A 15,982-nucleotide genomic window follows, 5' to 3' on the forward strand; every position below is an offset into this window, starting at 1 on the left:
AAGAAGGTTATCTTAGATTACTACGGGATTTTGATCAGTTAAGGAAGTGGGCTGATGAGTGGCAAATGGATTTCAATACAGATAAGTGTGAGGTGATACATTTCAGAAGGTCAAACCTAGCCTGGCCAACAGAGTAGGACTTGTATTTTGAATGGTAGGGCACTAGGGAGTGTAATGGAACAGAGGAATTTAGGAGTACAAGTGCATAGTTTGTTGAAAGTGGTGTCACAGATAGGGTGGTGAAAAAAGTGTTTAGCACGCTGGCCATCATCAGTCAGGGCACTAGTATAGGAGTTGGGACATTATGTTGCAGTTGTAGAAGTCACTGGTGAGGCCACACTTTGAGTACTGTGTACAGTTTTGGTCACCCTGTTATAGGAAAGATGTGGTTAAACTGGAAAGAATGCAGGAAAGATCTATGAGGATGTTGCCAGGACTAGAGGGCCTGAGTTATAGGAAGAGGTTGGCATGGTTAGGTCTTTATTTCTTGGCACGTAGGAGAATGAGGGGTGATCTTATAGAAGTTTATAAAATCATGAGCAGCACAGATAAGGTGGATTGTAACAGTCTTTTCCCCAGGTTAGGGTAGTCCAAAACTAGGGGGCATAGATTTAGGGTGAGAGGGGAAAGATTTAAAAGGGACCAAAGAGGCAACTTTTTCCATGCAGAGGGTAGTGAGTATATGGAACAAGCTGCCAGAGGAAGTGGTTGAAGCAGGTACAACAGTATCATTTAAGAAGCACGTGGATAGGTACATGGAGGTGTGGGGCCGAACACAGGGAATTGGGACTAGCTGGGTGGGCACCATGGTTGGCATGGACCCATTGGGCTGAAGGGCCTGTATCCGTGCTGTATTGCTCTATGATTCTAAATGGCAGGACCCCTGGGAGCATTGATGTACACAGGGATCTTGGGGTGCAAGTCCATAGCTCCCTGAAAGTGGCAACACAAGTAGGTAAGGTGGTAAAGAAGGTGTACAGCATGCTTGCCTTCATCGGTTGGGGCACTGAGTATAAAAGTAGGCAAGTGATGTCGCAGTCGTATAAAATTTTGGTTCGGCCACACTTGGAATATTATGTGCAGTTCTGGTCGTCTCACTATAGGGAGGATGTGGAGGTTTTGGAGAGGATGCAAAAGAGGTTCACCAGGATGCTATCTGGATTGGAGTGTATTTGCTATAAGGAGAGGTTGGACAAACTTGGATTGTTTTCTCTGGAGCACTGGAGGCTGAGGGACGACCTGATAGAGATGTGGATAGGGCAGATAGTCAGAATTTTTTTCCCTAGTGTGGAATTGTAAAATAGCATAGCGCATAGGTTTAAGATGAGAGGGGGAAAGTTTAAAGGAGATCAGCGAGGCAAGTTTTTTTTATATACACAAAGAGTGGTAGGTGCCTGGAATGTGTTGCCCTGGGAGGTGGTAGAAGCAGTTAAGGTAGAAAAGTTTAGGCAGACACAATGAAGAGGCAGGGAATAGAGGGATACAGCCCACTTGTAGGCAAATAGGATTAATTTAATTTGGCATCATGGTCAGTGCAGGCAGGATGGACCAAAAGGCCTGTTTCTGGGCTGTGCTGTTCTATGTTTCAAGGCGAAGTGGCAAGATGGCTTTTCTCCAGCCACTCAGCCCAGGGTCCAAGCAACAGGTCATCGGATCTCCAGCCTGTTCCTAACTTCTGCTCTGGAATCTGTAAGTGAAGATATCTGGAACATACCACCAAGCACACCGCAATTAGCTGGCAGTGCTCTACAAGTCCCCATTCCGGTTCAATAGAACACATATATCGATTCTCATCATGACCAAATGTAATGCTTGAAAGTCTTTCGAATTGAAGTTACAGGAATTTGATTGTAAAATTTAATGGCTTAAATTATACCTTGTCTTTTATGACTTAATAATAGTGAACATCTTAGATTAGCACACATGTTAAATCAGTCTGTACATTCAGTTCACATGTATACGTAAATATTTAGCCTCATTTACAATTAACTTTACCTTTTGGAAATGTTCCCCGATTTCCCTTGCATTGTCCCTGGTATCAAAACCACCACCTGTGGCTTCTGCACATAACATAAGCCATTGTGAACACCGACATGTAGCCTTCGTTCTTGAATAACAACGGTACTTCCATCAGCAACTTGGTCGCTCTAAGAGGGACACAAAACAGACTTTTATATGTTATTCTCAAACAAGAACAAAGCAAGGAAGTATATCAAAGTATAATATCATAGATGTTGCAAATCTGAAGTAAAAACAGAAAATTCCATGCAACCATCAGCAGATCAGCTGATTCTGTGGGTACAGAAACAATTATGATATTTCAGGTAAATAAGTTTCATTAAAAAAAAATCGCTTCTACTATTCCCCTGAGTGAACAAATTTTATACTTCAGTGACCTGTAATAAGCACAACAAATAAACAAATTTGATTAATGGAAAATTAATATACAGGGGTATAATTTCCTCTTATGTTAGTTTCCAGTGCTTGCAATCAAATGAATGTTCCTTTCAAAGAAGTATTTTCAAGACTGATATCAGACTGTATTGCAACTTTAATTGATTTCTGTAGCTGCATATTTGTCATACAATTAAATGATAAGAGGCTAGAAACTGGTTCACACAATTCCAAACAAAAATGACTTTGTGTTGTTGAAAATTACATGCACTGCTGTGTGGAGAAAATTCTGTACACATTTCTGGATGCTTGCATCTATCATTAACGTTGCCCTCTCATCTTTGGATGAGGCATTCTTGCTTGCAAGCATACTTTACCGGCTTGAAACTCCCCCAAATGACATCAAACTCCCCCAAGATATTGTGGCGTGCCCAAAATTCATTATCAGTTGAGATTTTTACCACATTCATCTGAACAATGATAGTTGTCATTACTTCACAGAACAACCAGGTTTCCAAAAACAGATTATTCTGAAACCATGCTGTTTAAAGGTCTGTTCACACTAAACCTGTATCCAGAGCCAAACTGCTGCACAGTGGATGGCTTCAAGGGCATTAGGCTATGTGAAAGCATTTAAGGGTCTAGAGTCGCACATAGGTTGGACCAGATAAGGATGGCAGAGTTAATGAACTCGAGGGTTTTTATGATGATCTGGTGTCTGTGGTCATCATCACTCATGGCAAGGGTTCCTTTTTAATGCCAGGTTATTAAATGAATTTAATTTCCACAGCTACCATGGAATTTGAACTTAAGTTTCTGGATTGTTTAGTTCAACCACTTTAACATCACAGTATCCCTCACCATGAGCATCACAAAGTCCTTCACCCCATAAAACCTCTTATGCAAGGTCACACATATCTGGGCTCCTTTCACAGTCAAAGTCAAGGTCACAGTCACTCTTAACTTCCCAGTTTCAGGGTCATTCCAGACTGGACTTGCCAAAATATGCCACATCTCAGTGAGTTTGCTGCTCTCCAATACATGGGGAAGGTCAATGATGTTCTCTTCTCTAGAGGTGGCCTCATCCATTTCTCCTTCAGATCACAGGAAAAGAAACACTGAGCACATTGCAGGCTTCCCCGAAGTGTATACACTCATTGACTGCATTCATGTGGGCATTGGAGCTCCCATTCATAACCAACCGAGTACACTCTCTCACTGCCCAGTCGGCAGTAACCGTCAGAAGACCTCATCATCACATTTCTAAAGATGCTTTGAGATGGAGTTTGATCTTGGAAACTTCACTATTTCTTGCACACTCATTCCCAAATCACACTCTCTCGAGATTGTTTAAGCCAGTCGAAATAGTCTTCTGTCAATGTGAAAATAATCAATTACAACCAATTTTAAACCGTAGCCATGCTGAAATAATTCATTACCTAGACTTTCCCTCCTGTAACACCAGGCTGACGTTCGCAAATCAGCTTTCAGACTCAACTTGACATTGCAACAAGAGCATACTCAGACTAAGCAAATCATCATTGTCACCTTGGTGAAACCCCATTCAAATACGAATGTTGTTGCTCATCATCCATATACTGCTTTCACTTTTCAGGGGTAACATGTACTTTGGAAACCAAAGCTGAACATGGTGCCCCAGAGGTACTAATCAAGCCAATAAAACTCAGACAAAATAAAACCCTTAATGGATTGCATGAGTACAATTAAGACATGAGGGAAGAGATGGCACAGCACTGTTGCATATACACAATTCATTAGAAATAGTAATGGAACCAGAGCACTGATGAACAACAAGTGTTATTCCTATCTTTAAAAGAGAAGGTAAACCAGTTAATTTGATGCCAGTGGTAGGAAATACAGTAGAACCTCTAATCAAATACGTCTTTTTTTTAAATCCTGAAACCAAAAATATATTGAAGAGTCATAATTCAAAATGTAAGGTCATACTTGATAAAATTTAATTTTTTGAAGAATTATCATAGGGAGAACAGGTAATACAGTAAATGGAATATATTTGGATTTTCTAATGGCCTTTAAAAGCTACAGGTCTGAATTCAGAGCACAAGGTCAAGGTCAAGGGCAAGGTGGCAGAAGAGAAAGCAAGCTGGTTACTAAACAGAAAACAAATTAGATGTTAAGAGCAGCTACTTAGCCTGGCAAAAACTGGGAAGAAGTGTTCCACAGTGATTGATACTAGGACCCCTGTTGTTCACAACTTACTTTCATGTTTGGACTTGAGAATTGAATTTATAATTTCAAAATTTGCAGATGGCTCCAAACTGGGAGGTGTTGTTTGTACCAAGGAAGGAAGTGACAAAATACAGGAAGACATTAATTACTTGCAGAATGGATGTGTAATTGGCATATGTGTTTCAATATAGATAAGTGAGAAGTGGCTGATTTTGGTGGGAAGAATCAAGAGGCCACAGAGAGTTTGGATAATAGGAGTCTGAATAATTAGAAAAGCAAAGGGATCAACAAGTACAGACACACTGATCACTAAAAGTAGCAAAGCTGGTTAATAAGGTCATTTAAAAAAGCAAAACAATAGTGTATTTCTAAAGAAGCATAACTGAAAAGCAGAGAAGTTATACTGAACATATAAATTGGTAAATTGGTTTATTATTGTCACATGTACCGAGATACAGTGAAAAACTTGTCTTGTATACCGTTCATACAGATCAATTCATTACAACAGTGCATTGAGGTAGTACAAGGTAAAACAATACCAGAGTGCAGAGTAAAGTGTCACAGCTACAGAGAAAGTACAGTGCAGTGCAGGTGGACAATAAGGTGCAAGGTCATAACAAGGTAGATTGTGAGGTCAAGAGTCCATCTTATCGTGGCACGGTAGCGTAGCGGTTAGTGCGACGATATTACAGCGCCAGCGATCGGGGTTCGATTCCCGTCGCCGTCTGTAAGGAGTTTGTACGTTCTCCTGTGTCTGCGTGGGTTTCCTCCGGGTGCTCCAGTTTCCTCCCACATTCCAAAAGACATACGGGTAAGTTAATTTGGGTTTAAAATGGGCAGCGCGGACTCGTGGGGCCAGAAGGGCCTGTTACCACACCGTAAATAAAATTTAAAAAAAATATTCAATAGTCTAGTAACAGTGGGATAGAAGCTGTCCTTGAGCCTGGTGGTACGTACTTTCAGGCTTTTGTATCTTCTTTTGTACCCCCACAGATCAGTGGGGGTATTCAAGGAGGAGATAGACAGATATCTAAATAGTCAGGGTATCAAGGGATATGGGGATAAGGCTGGCAAATGGGATTAGAATAGTTTTTTTTCTCTCTCTCTTTTTTCCCACCCCATTTCTTTTTCCCTTTTCCTTGGAGCAGACTCGATGGGCCGAATGGCCTGCTTCTGCTCCCTTATCTTGTGATCTTGTGAAGAGAGAATATCCCGGGTGGGTGGGGTCTTTGATTTTGCTGGCTCCTTTACCGATACAGTGGTATGTGGTATGCAGAAGTGAGTGTGTGCCTATGTATGGTTATGTGCATGCAAGTGCATATATGCATATCTCTGTGTGTCTTTGTATGCAGACGTGTGTGTGTGTGTGTGTGTGTGTGTGTGTATGCGCGCACATGTGCATTTGTGTGCATGCCTACATACACGTCTCTCCAAGGCTTCCAAGTGTCTCTCCAAGTGTTACAGTTACAGAGAAAGTGCAGTGCAGGTAGACAATAAGATGCAAGGTCATAATGAGGTAGATTGTGAGGTCAAGAGTCCACCTTATCATACTAGGGAACTATTCAATAGTCTTATAACAGCAGGATAGAAGCTGTCCTTGAGCCTGGTGGTATGTGCTTTCAGGCTTTTGTATCTTCTGCCCGATGGGAGGGGGGAGAATGTCCAGGGTGGGTGAAGTCTTTAATTATGCTGGCTGCTTTACCGAGGCAGTGAGAATATGGAACCTTGTTCAGAGCAGACAGTGAATTATCAGTCTCCACAGTATTTCCCATATTTTCTTGTGACAAAGGGGGAGGCCATTTGACTCATCAAGTCTATGTTGGCTCTCAGAACAACTCCACCAACCCCATTCTTCTCCTTATTTCCGTTATTCTCCTATCAACCACCTACAATGGGATAGTTTACAGTAACTAATTAACTTACCAACCAATACTCTTTGGGACATGGGAGAAAACCAGAGCACTCAGGAGAAACCCACTCAGGCAAAGGGAGAATATACAAACTCTACACAGACAGCACTGGAGGTCAGGATCGAATCCAGGTCACTGGAGCTATGAGACAATAGTGCTACCTGCTGCACCACTGGGCCAGATATAGAGGTAATAGGGAAATGCCACAAACATTCAGAAAGAACACTAATGACGTGCGTATCAGTTGAGGACTCTGTGCTCTCAATCTGATTAAAGTCTTTAAAATCATATGCAAGTAATAGGTCAATGAAAAGTCAGACAAGCACATAAGAAGAGAAAGGAATGAAAGAGTGTGTGAATGGAGTTAACATGAAGAAGAGTGAAAGAGGTACATGTGCAGCAGTTGCACCAACAGGCCTCATCTATGCTGTATGCTGGAGGAAGGTAAAGTGAGTCATATCAAATTCTATTCACATAGAAGGGTACATGTACATGCCTACAGGTACTTATTTATTGTGTTGAAGCTTATACGTGTTATCTTCCAATCATCACCACTGGTTAAACTTTATGTAAAAGTCTAACAAGAGCAAAATTTGTAATAATTGAACAACAGTTGGAAAAGATATTATAACTTGGTTCAGTTTCTCTGGCTGGAGAGTGGATATAATATCAGCCAAATTGGTATTTAGTAACTCTTGCTAGAAAGTATTCATGTATGGATGTCTTTTGAGAATGCGATCAGACTCTAGAATGATACCCTCGATGGTTGAAGAACTCATAAAACATACACTTCATAGACTTGCACATTAAAAAGGGCTACATGGGTGCAGTCTATTCAATAAACTGTGCACCAACAGCATAATTCATTGAATAGAGTACATTGGAAAAGTAATAGATATCTGAAATGCCTATTAAGTAGCAACCTCATGTAATATGGGTGTTATCAACCTGTTAATCTTTTTCCTTGTGATGTATGAATTCATCAAAATCTGGAATGTTTTTAGGTCAGCAACAATTCACAAATGTCAATTATTCTTCATCCAAAAAAAACTGTTTCTTACTTTGGCAGAGGGAATTTATTTATAAAGCAATGATGTTATGTGTAAGTTTTTTTTTACATAAGTAGTTAAGTAATACAAAGTAGATTCTCCAAATTATCCTTCCAACTTTTAAATATCCTTATTAATCAACATACCAGTGCTTTCTAAAAAAAATTATTCACACAATCCCACTCATCAAATTAAGCTCAGATCACAACAAACTGTGACATTACAAGTAATTTTCTGAATCTGCCATTTCATTAACAGCATGTTCTTGCTAACCTACTTGTCTTGAAATGAATATTTCATGTTATTACAATATATTTTATTAATATTATGAAGTTCTTTGTTACATCTCCAGACTGTTAAGCAAATACTTTGAAGCAACTTGTTCATCGCTGAGAACCACTCCTGCCATTGAATCATGATTGACAGGTGGAGCCCTGCATGCAACTTGAGGAGGATTTGATGTTCATCAGAAAATAATATTCCACTGAACTACCAATGCAACATCTTTAAATTTATAAATTGCAGAGTACAGAAAAATGTATGCCACTGAAATACCAAATTTTAACATTTTTCATGTCGACTTTTAAACTTTAAAAATTTTAAGATTACTTATTTAAAAAATAACTTAGCAGTATACCTTTGACTGCTCCAGTCAATAGGGCATTTCTTTTACAGATCTTAACTTCAAAGTAAATTTAACAATCATGATGTGAATTTTGCTCGAGGTTCACTGCATAAGTAAGCACTCTCAAATAAAAAAGAACAAAGCAAAATCTTTCAGAAGTGAACCAGTCTAGCAGATTAAGTTGGAAGGAAATATTGGAAAGAAACATTTACAATAAGTATTTGCTGAAATATGTAGGCAGTATTAACAACTCTAAAAGCTCTACTTGGAATCAGAAATTAAGAGCAAAAGTTAGAAAAGAGAAAAGAGTGGAATACCGAAAAGTCAAATGCAAAGGACACAGAGGTTACAAGATTCTAAAAGGACATGAGTGTAAGGGCACTTTATCTGAATGCCCGTAGTATTCAAAAGAAGGTCAGTGAACTGGTGGCACAAATCACAACAAAGGGGTATGATTTAGTGGCCATTACAGAAACGTGGTTGCAGGGTGGAGATGAGTGGGAATTAAATATCCAAGGGTATCAGGTAATACGGAAGGATAGGCAGGAAGGTAAGGGAGGTGGGGTAGCACTCTTAATTAAGAATGAGATCAGGGCAATAGTGAGAGACGATACAAGATCTGAGGAGCAGATGCTGAGTCCATCTGGGTAGAGATTTGGAATAGTAAAGGGAAAAAAGAATCACTGGTGGGAGTTGTCTATAGGCCACCGAATAATAACATTACAGTGGCACGGGCAATAAACCAAGAAATATCTGACGCATGTAAGAATGGAATGGCAGTTGTCATGGGGGACTTTAACTTCACATAGATTGGGCAAATAAAGTTGGTCGAGGCAGTCTTGAGGATGACTTCACAGAATGCATCCGTGGTAGCTTTCTTGAACAGCATGTTACTGAAAATGGAAGGGAAAATGCTATCTTAGATCTGGTCCTGTGCAATGAGGCAGGTAAAATTAACAATCTTGTAGTTAGGGATCCTCTTGGAAAGAGTGATCATAGTATGATTGAATTTCTCATACAAATGGAGGGTTCAATAGTTCGATCTAAAACCAGTGTATTATGTCTAAACAAGGGAGACTTCTAGCATAGACTGGAAACACAGGTTATATAGTGGGACAGTTGAGGAACAGTGGAAGACTCTCAAAGAGATTTTTCCACAGTGCTCAACAAAAGTATATTCCAGTTAAATCAAGGACAGTAAGGGTGGGGAGAGCCAGCCTTGGATAACTAAGGAAATAAAAGAAAGCATCAAGTTGAAAGCTCATGCATATAAAGTCACCAAGAGTAGTGGGAAACTGGAAGATAGGGAAAACTTTAAAAAGTAACAAAGAACCACTAAGCAAGCAATAAGGAAAAGGAAGATAGATTATGAAAGTAAACAAGCACAATATATAAAAACATAGTAAAAGTTTTTATAATTATATAAAGCAGAAAAGGGTGGCTAAAGTGAATGTACGTCAATTGGAAGATGAGAAGGGGGAATTAATATTGGGTAGTCATGGTAGTGTAGCAGTTAGATTAACTATTTTGTGTCAGTCTTCATGGTGGAAGATGTGTCTAACATGCCAAAGAGAGATGTTATGGATGCAATGAGAGGTGAGGACCTCGATACAATCGCTGTCACTAAAGAGGTAATGCTGAGCAAACTAGTGGGCCTAAAGGTAGACAAGTCCCCTAGTCCTGATGGGATGCATCCCAGAGTACTGAAAGAAATGGCGGAAATTATAGTAGAGGCGTTTGTGACAATTTACTAAAATTCTCTGGACTCCAGGCAGGTCCTAGTGAATTGGAAGACAGCGAATGTCACGCCACTGTTTAAAAAAAGATGTAGGCAAATGGCAGATAACTATAGGCCAATTAGCTTAACATCTGTAGATGGGAAAATGCTTGGAGCTATCATTAAGGAAGAAATAGCAAGACATCTGGTTCCATCAGGCAGACACGCCATGGATTCTGGAAGGGCAGGCCCTGCTTGACAAACTTACTGGAGTTCTTTGAGGATATAATAAGTGCAGTGGATAGAGTGGAACAGGTGGATTTTGTATACTTGCATTTCCAGAAGGCATTCGATAAGGTCTCCTCTAGGTGAGGCCCACCTGGAGTACTGCGTGCAGTTCTGGTCTCCTTACTTGAGGAAAGATATATTGGCTTTGGAGGCAGTGCAGAAGAAGTTCAGCAGGTTGATTCCAGAGATGAGGGGGTTAGCCTATGAGGAGAGATTGAGTTGCCTGGGACTATACTCACTGGAATTCAGAACAATGAGAGGGGATCTTATAGAAACATATAATATTATGAAAGGGACAGATAAGATAGAGGCAAGAAAGTTGTTTCCACTGGTAGGTGAGACTAGAACTAAGGGACGTGGCCTCAAGATTCGGGGGGAGTAGATTTAGGATGGAGATGAGAAGGAACTGCTTTTCCCAGAGAGTAGTGAATCTGTGGAATTCTCTGCCCAGGGAAGCAGTAGATGCTACCTCATTAAATATATCTATGACACAGTTAGATAGATTTTTGCATAGAAGGGGAATTAAGGATTGTGGGGAAAAGGTAAGTAGGTGGATCTGAGTCTCCAGCCAGATCAGCCACGATCTTATTGAATGACAAAGCAGGCTCAATGGGCCAGATGACCTACTCCTGCTCCTATTTCTTATGTTCTTATGTAATCCTTTAAGTATTGTAAGATTCAAGTCCTCCAAAAGAGGAGAGTACACTAGAAAAATAAATAAAAATAACAAGAAATGACTAGTGGATAATGAACACATGTAACATGGCTGTCATAAATCACTAGGGCTTTCTCATCTGTAGATAAGTGTACTCCAATGGTACAGCCAAGAGAATCTATGTTCAACAACTTCTTAGAATTGATGCTAAAGCACAAGCTATGTTTAAAACAATTAGTTCTTTTCAAATTGTAGCCTGCCTACTATCATCTGAACGTACTTTCTATATATTCCTCACTGGTTAGTAATGTTAAGCATATTATACAGTAACGTCAATCTGTTGTACTCTATTGCCTGTGAAATTCATTCCACTGCACTGATGCAGCTGTACGGCATGTTTGGTCAGAGATGAATTTCGCAGCAAATATCATTCCCATTCTGACCTGTATTAAAGGATTAGTTGGACAATGGCATTTTTCCCCCTTTATACCTCCATTGCCACAACAGCACTTCCATCCCTGCCCTGGACTTACTCACCTACATGCAGGTATCTAACTAGTAACAAGTAGTTGAAGCCCAGAGTTACAACACTTGATTAAAATATCTTGCCAATTTAGGATAACAAGCACATTTTGCACTCACCTACCATTGTTTAAAGCCTCCTGAAAGTTAAAATTGACCTTTTAGACAATATTCCATCCAATATTATAATATAAGCACACCCTGCTTCCCAATATACACCTGCTCAAGCATGTTTATAATGTTATATTGCATAAATTAGCATCTATCCTTGCTTCCCCACATTTCCAACAGCCTTGAACAGTTTAAAATTCAGTCACTTTTATTCCTTCATTTGTTAACATCCATGAAATATCTGAATTTGGCAAGGTAACAGCCTGACAGTTTGCAATGTCACACTTACATTCTTCCATACCTGACCAATTCTCCCATGATCATCCCCATTCCCACATAATACCATGATTGTGCTATACTTATCCTAATTGTGCCATACTTACTTTGTGCTATGATTACTTGTCACCAGTTAGATACTCTGATTAGGCCATACTGATCCTGATTCTTGCCCACCTCTCCATTTCTCTGTACCTGTCTCATTCCAAAGGAAAAGCAGAAGCTACACTTTCCATGCCTCTCAGGACAACGTTATTATCATGCTTTCTCAAACAGCTGAGCATTAGCACAGCAGAAAAACAAGCTGCTGGAGGAATACCGTGGGTCAAGCAGCATCTGTGGAGGTGAAAGGAGAGTCAACATTTTGAGTCAAGACTCTGCATCAGGCAGAATATGAGGTGCGGGCTGATGACAGACAAGTTGGTGTGGGCATGGGGAGGGGAGTTAAAATGGCTAGCAACCAGGAGCTCAAACGCAAACTGGAAGAACAGCACCTCATATTCTACCTGGGTAGCCTACAACCAAATGGCATGAACAGTGAATTCTCCAATTTCAGGTAATCCGCACCCTCTCTGTTCCTTTCTATCTCCTTCTGATCCACCCACGTCCGCTCACACATCCTCTCCTTTCCAAAACACCCCCACTCAGCCCCCTGCTACTGTTTCTTTCCCCTCCTTCCCCACCGGTTCCATCTGTCTACCATCCCATTATCTGGTCTCACTCATCCTTTCTTATCAGATTCCATAATCTGCAGCCCTTTGTTGTCTCCACATCACCTCCCTGCCTCTGTCACCATCAACCCCTCCTCACCTGCATCGACCTATCATTTGCTAGCTCCTGCCTCATCCCTCCCCCTCACCACTTTATATTGGCTATCTCTCCTTTACCCTCTCGACCCTGATACAGGGTCGCCACCTGAAACGTCAACTATCCCTTTGCCTCCACAGATGCTGCCTGACCTGATGAGATCCTCCAGAAGCTTGTTTTTGCACAAGATTCCAGTTGTGGTGCTCAGACTTTGCTTCAGAGACACAGCTAGTCTCACTGGATGAATGGGAAAAATCAGCTACTGAGAGAAGGATTGGTAGAGCGTTTTACTTGATTTAATAAAGTTAGTTTTAATGTTTTGAACTCTGTGTGTGTGTATTTTTTGTCTTTTAATTTATGTTTTATATAATTTTAATTTTGTTTTAGGTTTATCTTCAACAGATCACAAGTGCTTTTAAGTGTTAGCGAGTGACACTTCTTCTTGGGACAGGCCTGTGCTGTGCTGAGCCACACCATGTGTTGGAAGACAGGCTCCCAGCTGAAGAATGGGTCCTAGATCACCAAGGAGGGAGTAGTGGTCCAGGGGAATTACTCAGCAATTTTGGGCAATGGAACCCCAATAAATCTCCTGATCCAATCATGAGTATAACTGAAAAATATTTAAAGGATAGTAAGATTAATCATGATTAGTGCACTTTACAGAAGCACTGCAAACTAACACTTAGCTAATTCAGCTTGCCTCAAGCTGAACAGATGCTCACATATCGACTGGTGGTTGCTGTTGTCCATTACATAGTAACATCCAGTGTAAAAACTGAAAAGGCACCTATAACCTTCACACCACTTGAGAAAGAAAGTGAATGATGAAAATTATGAACAAAGTTGGAAAAAGCATGCAATTTCAGCATTATCCATTGCTCTGCCATACCTTAAGCAGCCTGTCAGCATTAAGCAATTCCACCAGCTCCTCTTCAAATTTTTCCACCGTTGGGTATAGCTGAAGCGACAGCTTATCCAAGAAACATGTTACAGTCTTCAGTAAATGAGGTTTCTTCAAAGCATCACCTTCAATCAAAATATAAATTGATTTGTTGCAATTAAACCAAAGGCCAGCTTCACACACCCTTTTGATCACCAGCTTTCAGGACCACAGCAAGACTCAAAGAAAATAACATAGTAGTCATTCAGCTGATCACTTATTACATTCCCGCTTTGATTCCTTTAGACACTTGAGTCTAAAATTAGAAGGCATAAATTTAAGGTGAGAGGGAAAAGATTTAAAAGGGACCTGAGGGGCAACTTCTTCACGCAGAGGGTGCTGTGTATACCGAACGAGCTGCCAGAGGAAGTGATAGAGGCAGATAAGATTACAATGTTTAAAAGACATTTGGACACTTACATGGCTAGGAAAGGTTTAGGGAGATATGGGAAAAATGCAGGAAAATGGGACTAGCTTAGATAAGCATCTTGGTTAGCATTGATGAGTTGGGCCAAAGGGCCTGTCTCTGTGCTGTATAACTCTATGACTCTAACCAATGTCCCTATGCAAGCAAAATAGCCATTTTTTGTTGCGTGCATTCTGTAATATTGTTCCTGTACTGCCATCCAATTTTTCTAATTTCTTAATTTGAATATGCATTTAACAATTTGTACCTTCAATTTATGCAAGATGCATCAATAAACTGATCTATTTCTCAGTGAGTAAGTGCAACAAAATAGCTACAACAATGTTGATGCGGCCAACATTTTTAATAAAGTAAATAACATGAAATAGTGTCCACTAGAACTTTTGTTTTTAAAATGGCAAAATGAAAAATACTTTGCCAACAATAGCTTGTCTTTTCATCATTCATCCTAAATATTATATAGCAGAATAAGAAAAATGACTGTATACAACAACTTGTAAAGTTCTTTTTACATCAATAATATTTTTAAAGCCACAGGAAATTGATCAGCAAGTAGGGGGGATTATGGATCTGAGAATGAGATCCCACACGGTAGTGTAGCGGTTAGTGTAACGTTATTACAGTTCCAGCGACACGGGTTCAATTCCGGCCGCTGTCTGTAAGGAGTTTATACTTTCTCCCAGTGACTGCGTGGGTTTCCTCCGGGTACTCCGATTTCCTCCCACATTCAAAGGCATACAGGTTGGGAAGTTTTGGGCATGCTATGGTGGCACTGGAAGCATGGCGACACTTGCGGGCTGCCCCCAGAACATTCTACGCAAAGATGCATTTCACTGTGTGTTTCGATATATATGTGACTAACAAAAAAGTCTTATCTTATAAATTATACTGAAAATTCAATTTTTTTTACCAACAGGTACTACTGAGCTTGATGTTCTTCCATTTTCATAGAGAAAAGAAGCAACTAAACAGTATAAAAGGTTTTCCAGCAGCACAGGTCAAATTTATTCAGAAGTCTGATTTTAAATGCAATGTAAACTGTGCTATTAACTTAAAACAGAGTCCTGTTCCCACTTGTCAGTCAGTGCTTTACCTCACCCCACTCTCTACTTCACATAGTTCCCTGCTGCTAATCACCTTAATCAAATAAAACTCAGAAACAGTTTAAGAAAATAGGTTTCCTTCAGAAATAAAAGCACCTGTTACACAAAGCACACACAAAAAAAGTTATCAAATTCACAATCTACAGAACTGTCAGAGGTTCTGCTTAAACCTCCCACACAAGTCTAATTGCTGGGTGTGAACTTACAGCATTCAGTCGTGGTGCAAATGAAGCATTTTTCAGTTCATAATAACTGAAGTAACTTAACAACATTTATCAGGCTCGAATCCCTCATGACTGAGCAGAAACTGTAATAATTTTATAATTGATCATTTGCAGAAATAACAAAAGTTAGATTGGTCAAAGCCTGCTTGTTGGATTTGGTGCTATTAAATCTATAAATTTGATTCCACCGTAAATAAGGATGATGAGCATGTGAATGTGGCTATGCCTACACTGTTCCTGCTAATACCATCCAAACGCTGGACCACTAATCCAGAAACAAGATTTTAATGCAGCATCTGGGGAATTTACATAATTGAAAGCCAGCAGAAGCATTGGTAAGTACAAAACTACCAGATTGTTGTACAAACCTGAAGATTCATGAGTGCCCTTCGGAGAAAGAAGTCTGCAGCCTTTTGGGTCTGGATTGTACGTGACTCCAGATCCACTATTGTGGGCAAATTTTAGCTGCCTTGTGAAATAGCCTCACAGGCTATTCAGGTAGGGATGAGCAATAAATGATGGCCTTGCCAGTAATGTTCATATTTTGTGAATGAATACATAAAAAAAATACCAGGGCACATCTTGGAATCTAAGTTTATCACTCAAATATCTTTCTCTTTTTGTGGAACTATGATCGCTACTTTATGTCTCTCTCTCTTCTCTTCCTTCCAGCTTGCTCCTGATCTCTCTCTCTGCTTGCACATCTGTTTTCTTTATTTCCCC

General features: G+C 40.1%; 1 protein-coding gene across 1 annotated transcript in view; it reads right to left on the minus strand.

The window, feature by feature from the left end:
- The window catches only part of nphp4 (nephronophthisis 4), a 285,812-nt gene that overhangs the window by 171,430 nt on the left and 98,400 nt on the right, over positions 1 to 15,982 (minus strand). The window contains exons 6-7 of the mRNA XM_052039598.1: positions 13,455 to 13,591; positions 1,996 to 2,147 (exon numbers count right to left, since the gene is read on the minus strand). Coding sequence (XP_051895558.1) covers positions 1,996 to 2,147; positions 13,455 to 13,591 — 289 coding nt within the window. The remainder of the gene's footprint in view (positions 1 to 1,995; positions 2,148 to 13,454; positions 13,592 to 15,982) is intronic.

This window comes from Pristis pectinata, chromosome 26 (genome assembly GCF_009764475.1).
Source record: "Pristis pectinata isolate sPriPec2 chromosome 26, sPriPec2.1.pri, whole genome shotgun sequence".
Lineage (NCBI taxonomy): Eukaryota > Metazoa > Chordata > Chondrichthyes > Rhinopristiformes > Pristidae > Pristis > Pristis pectinata.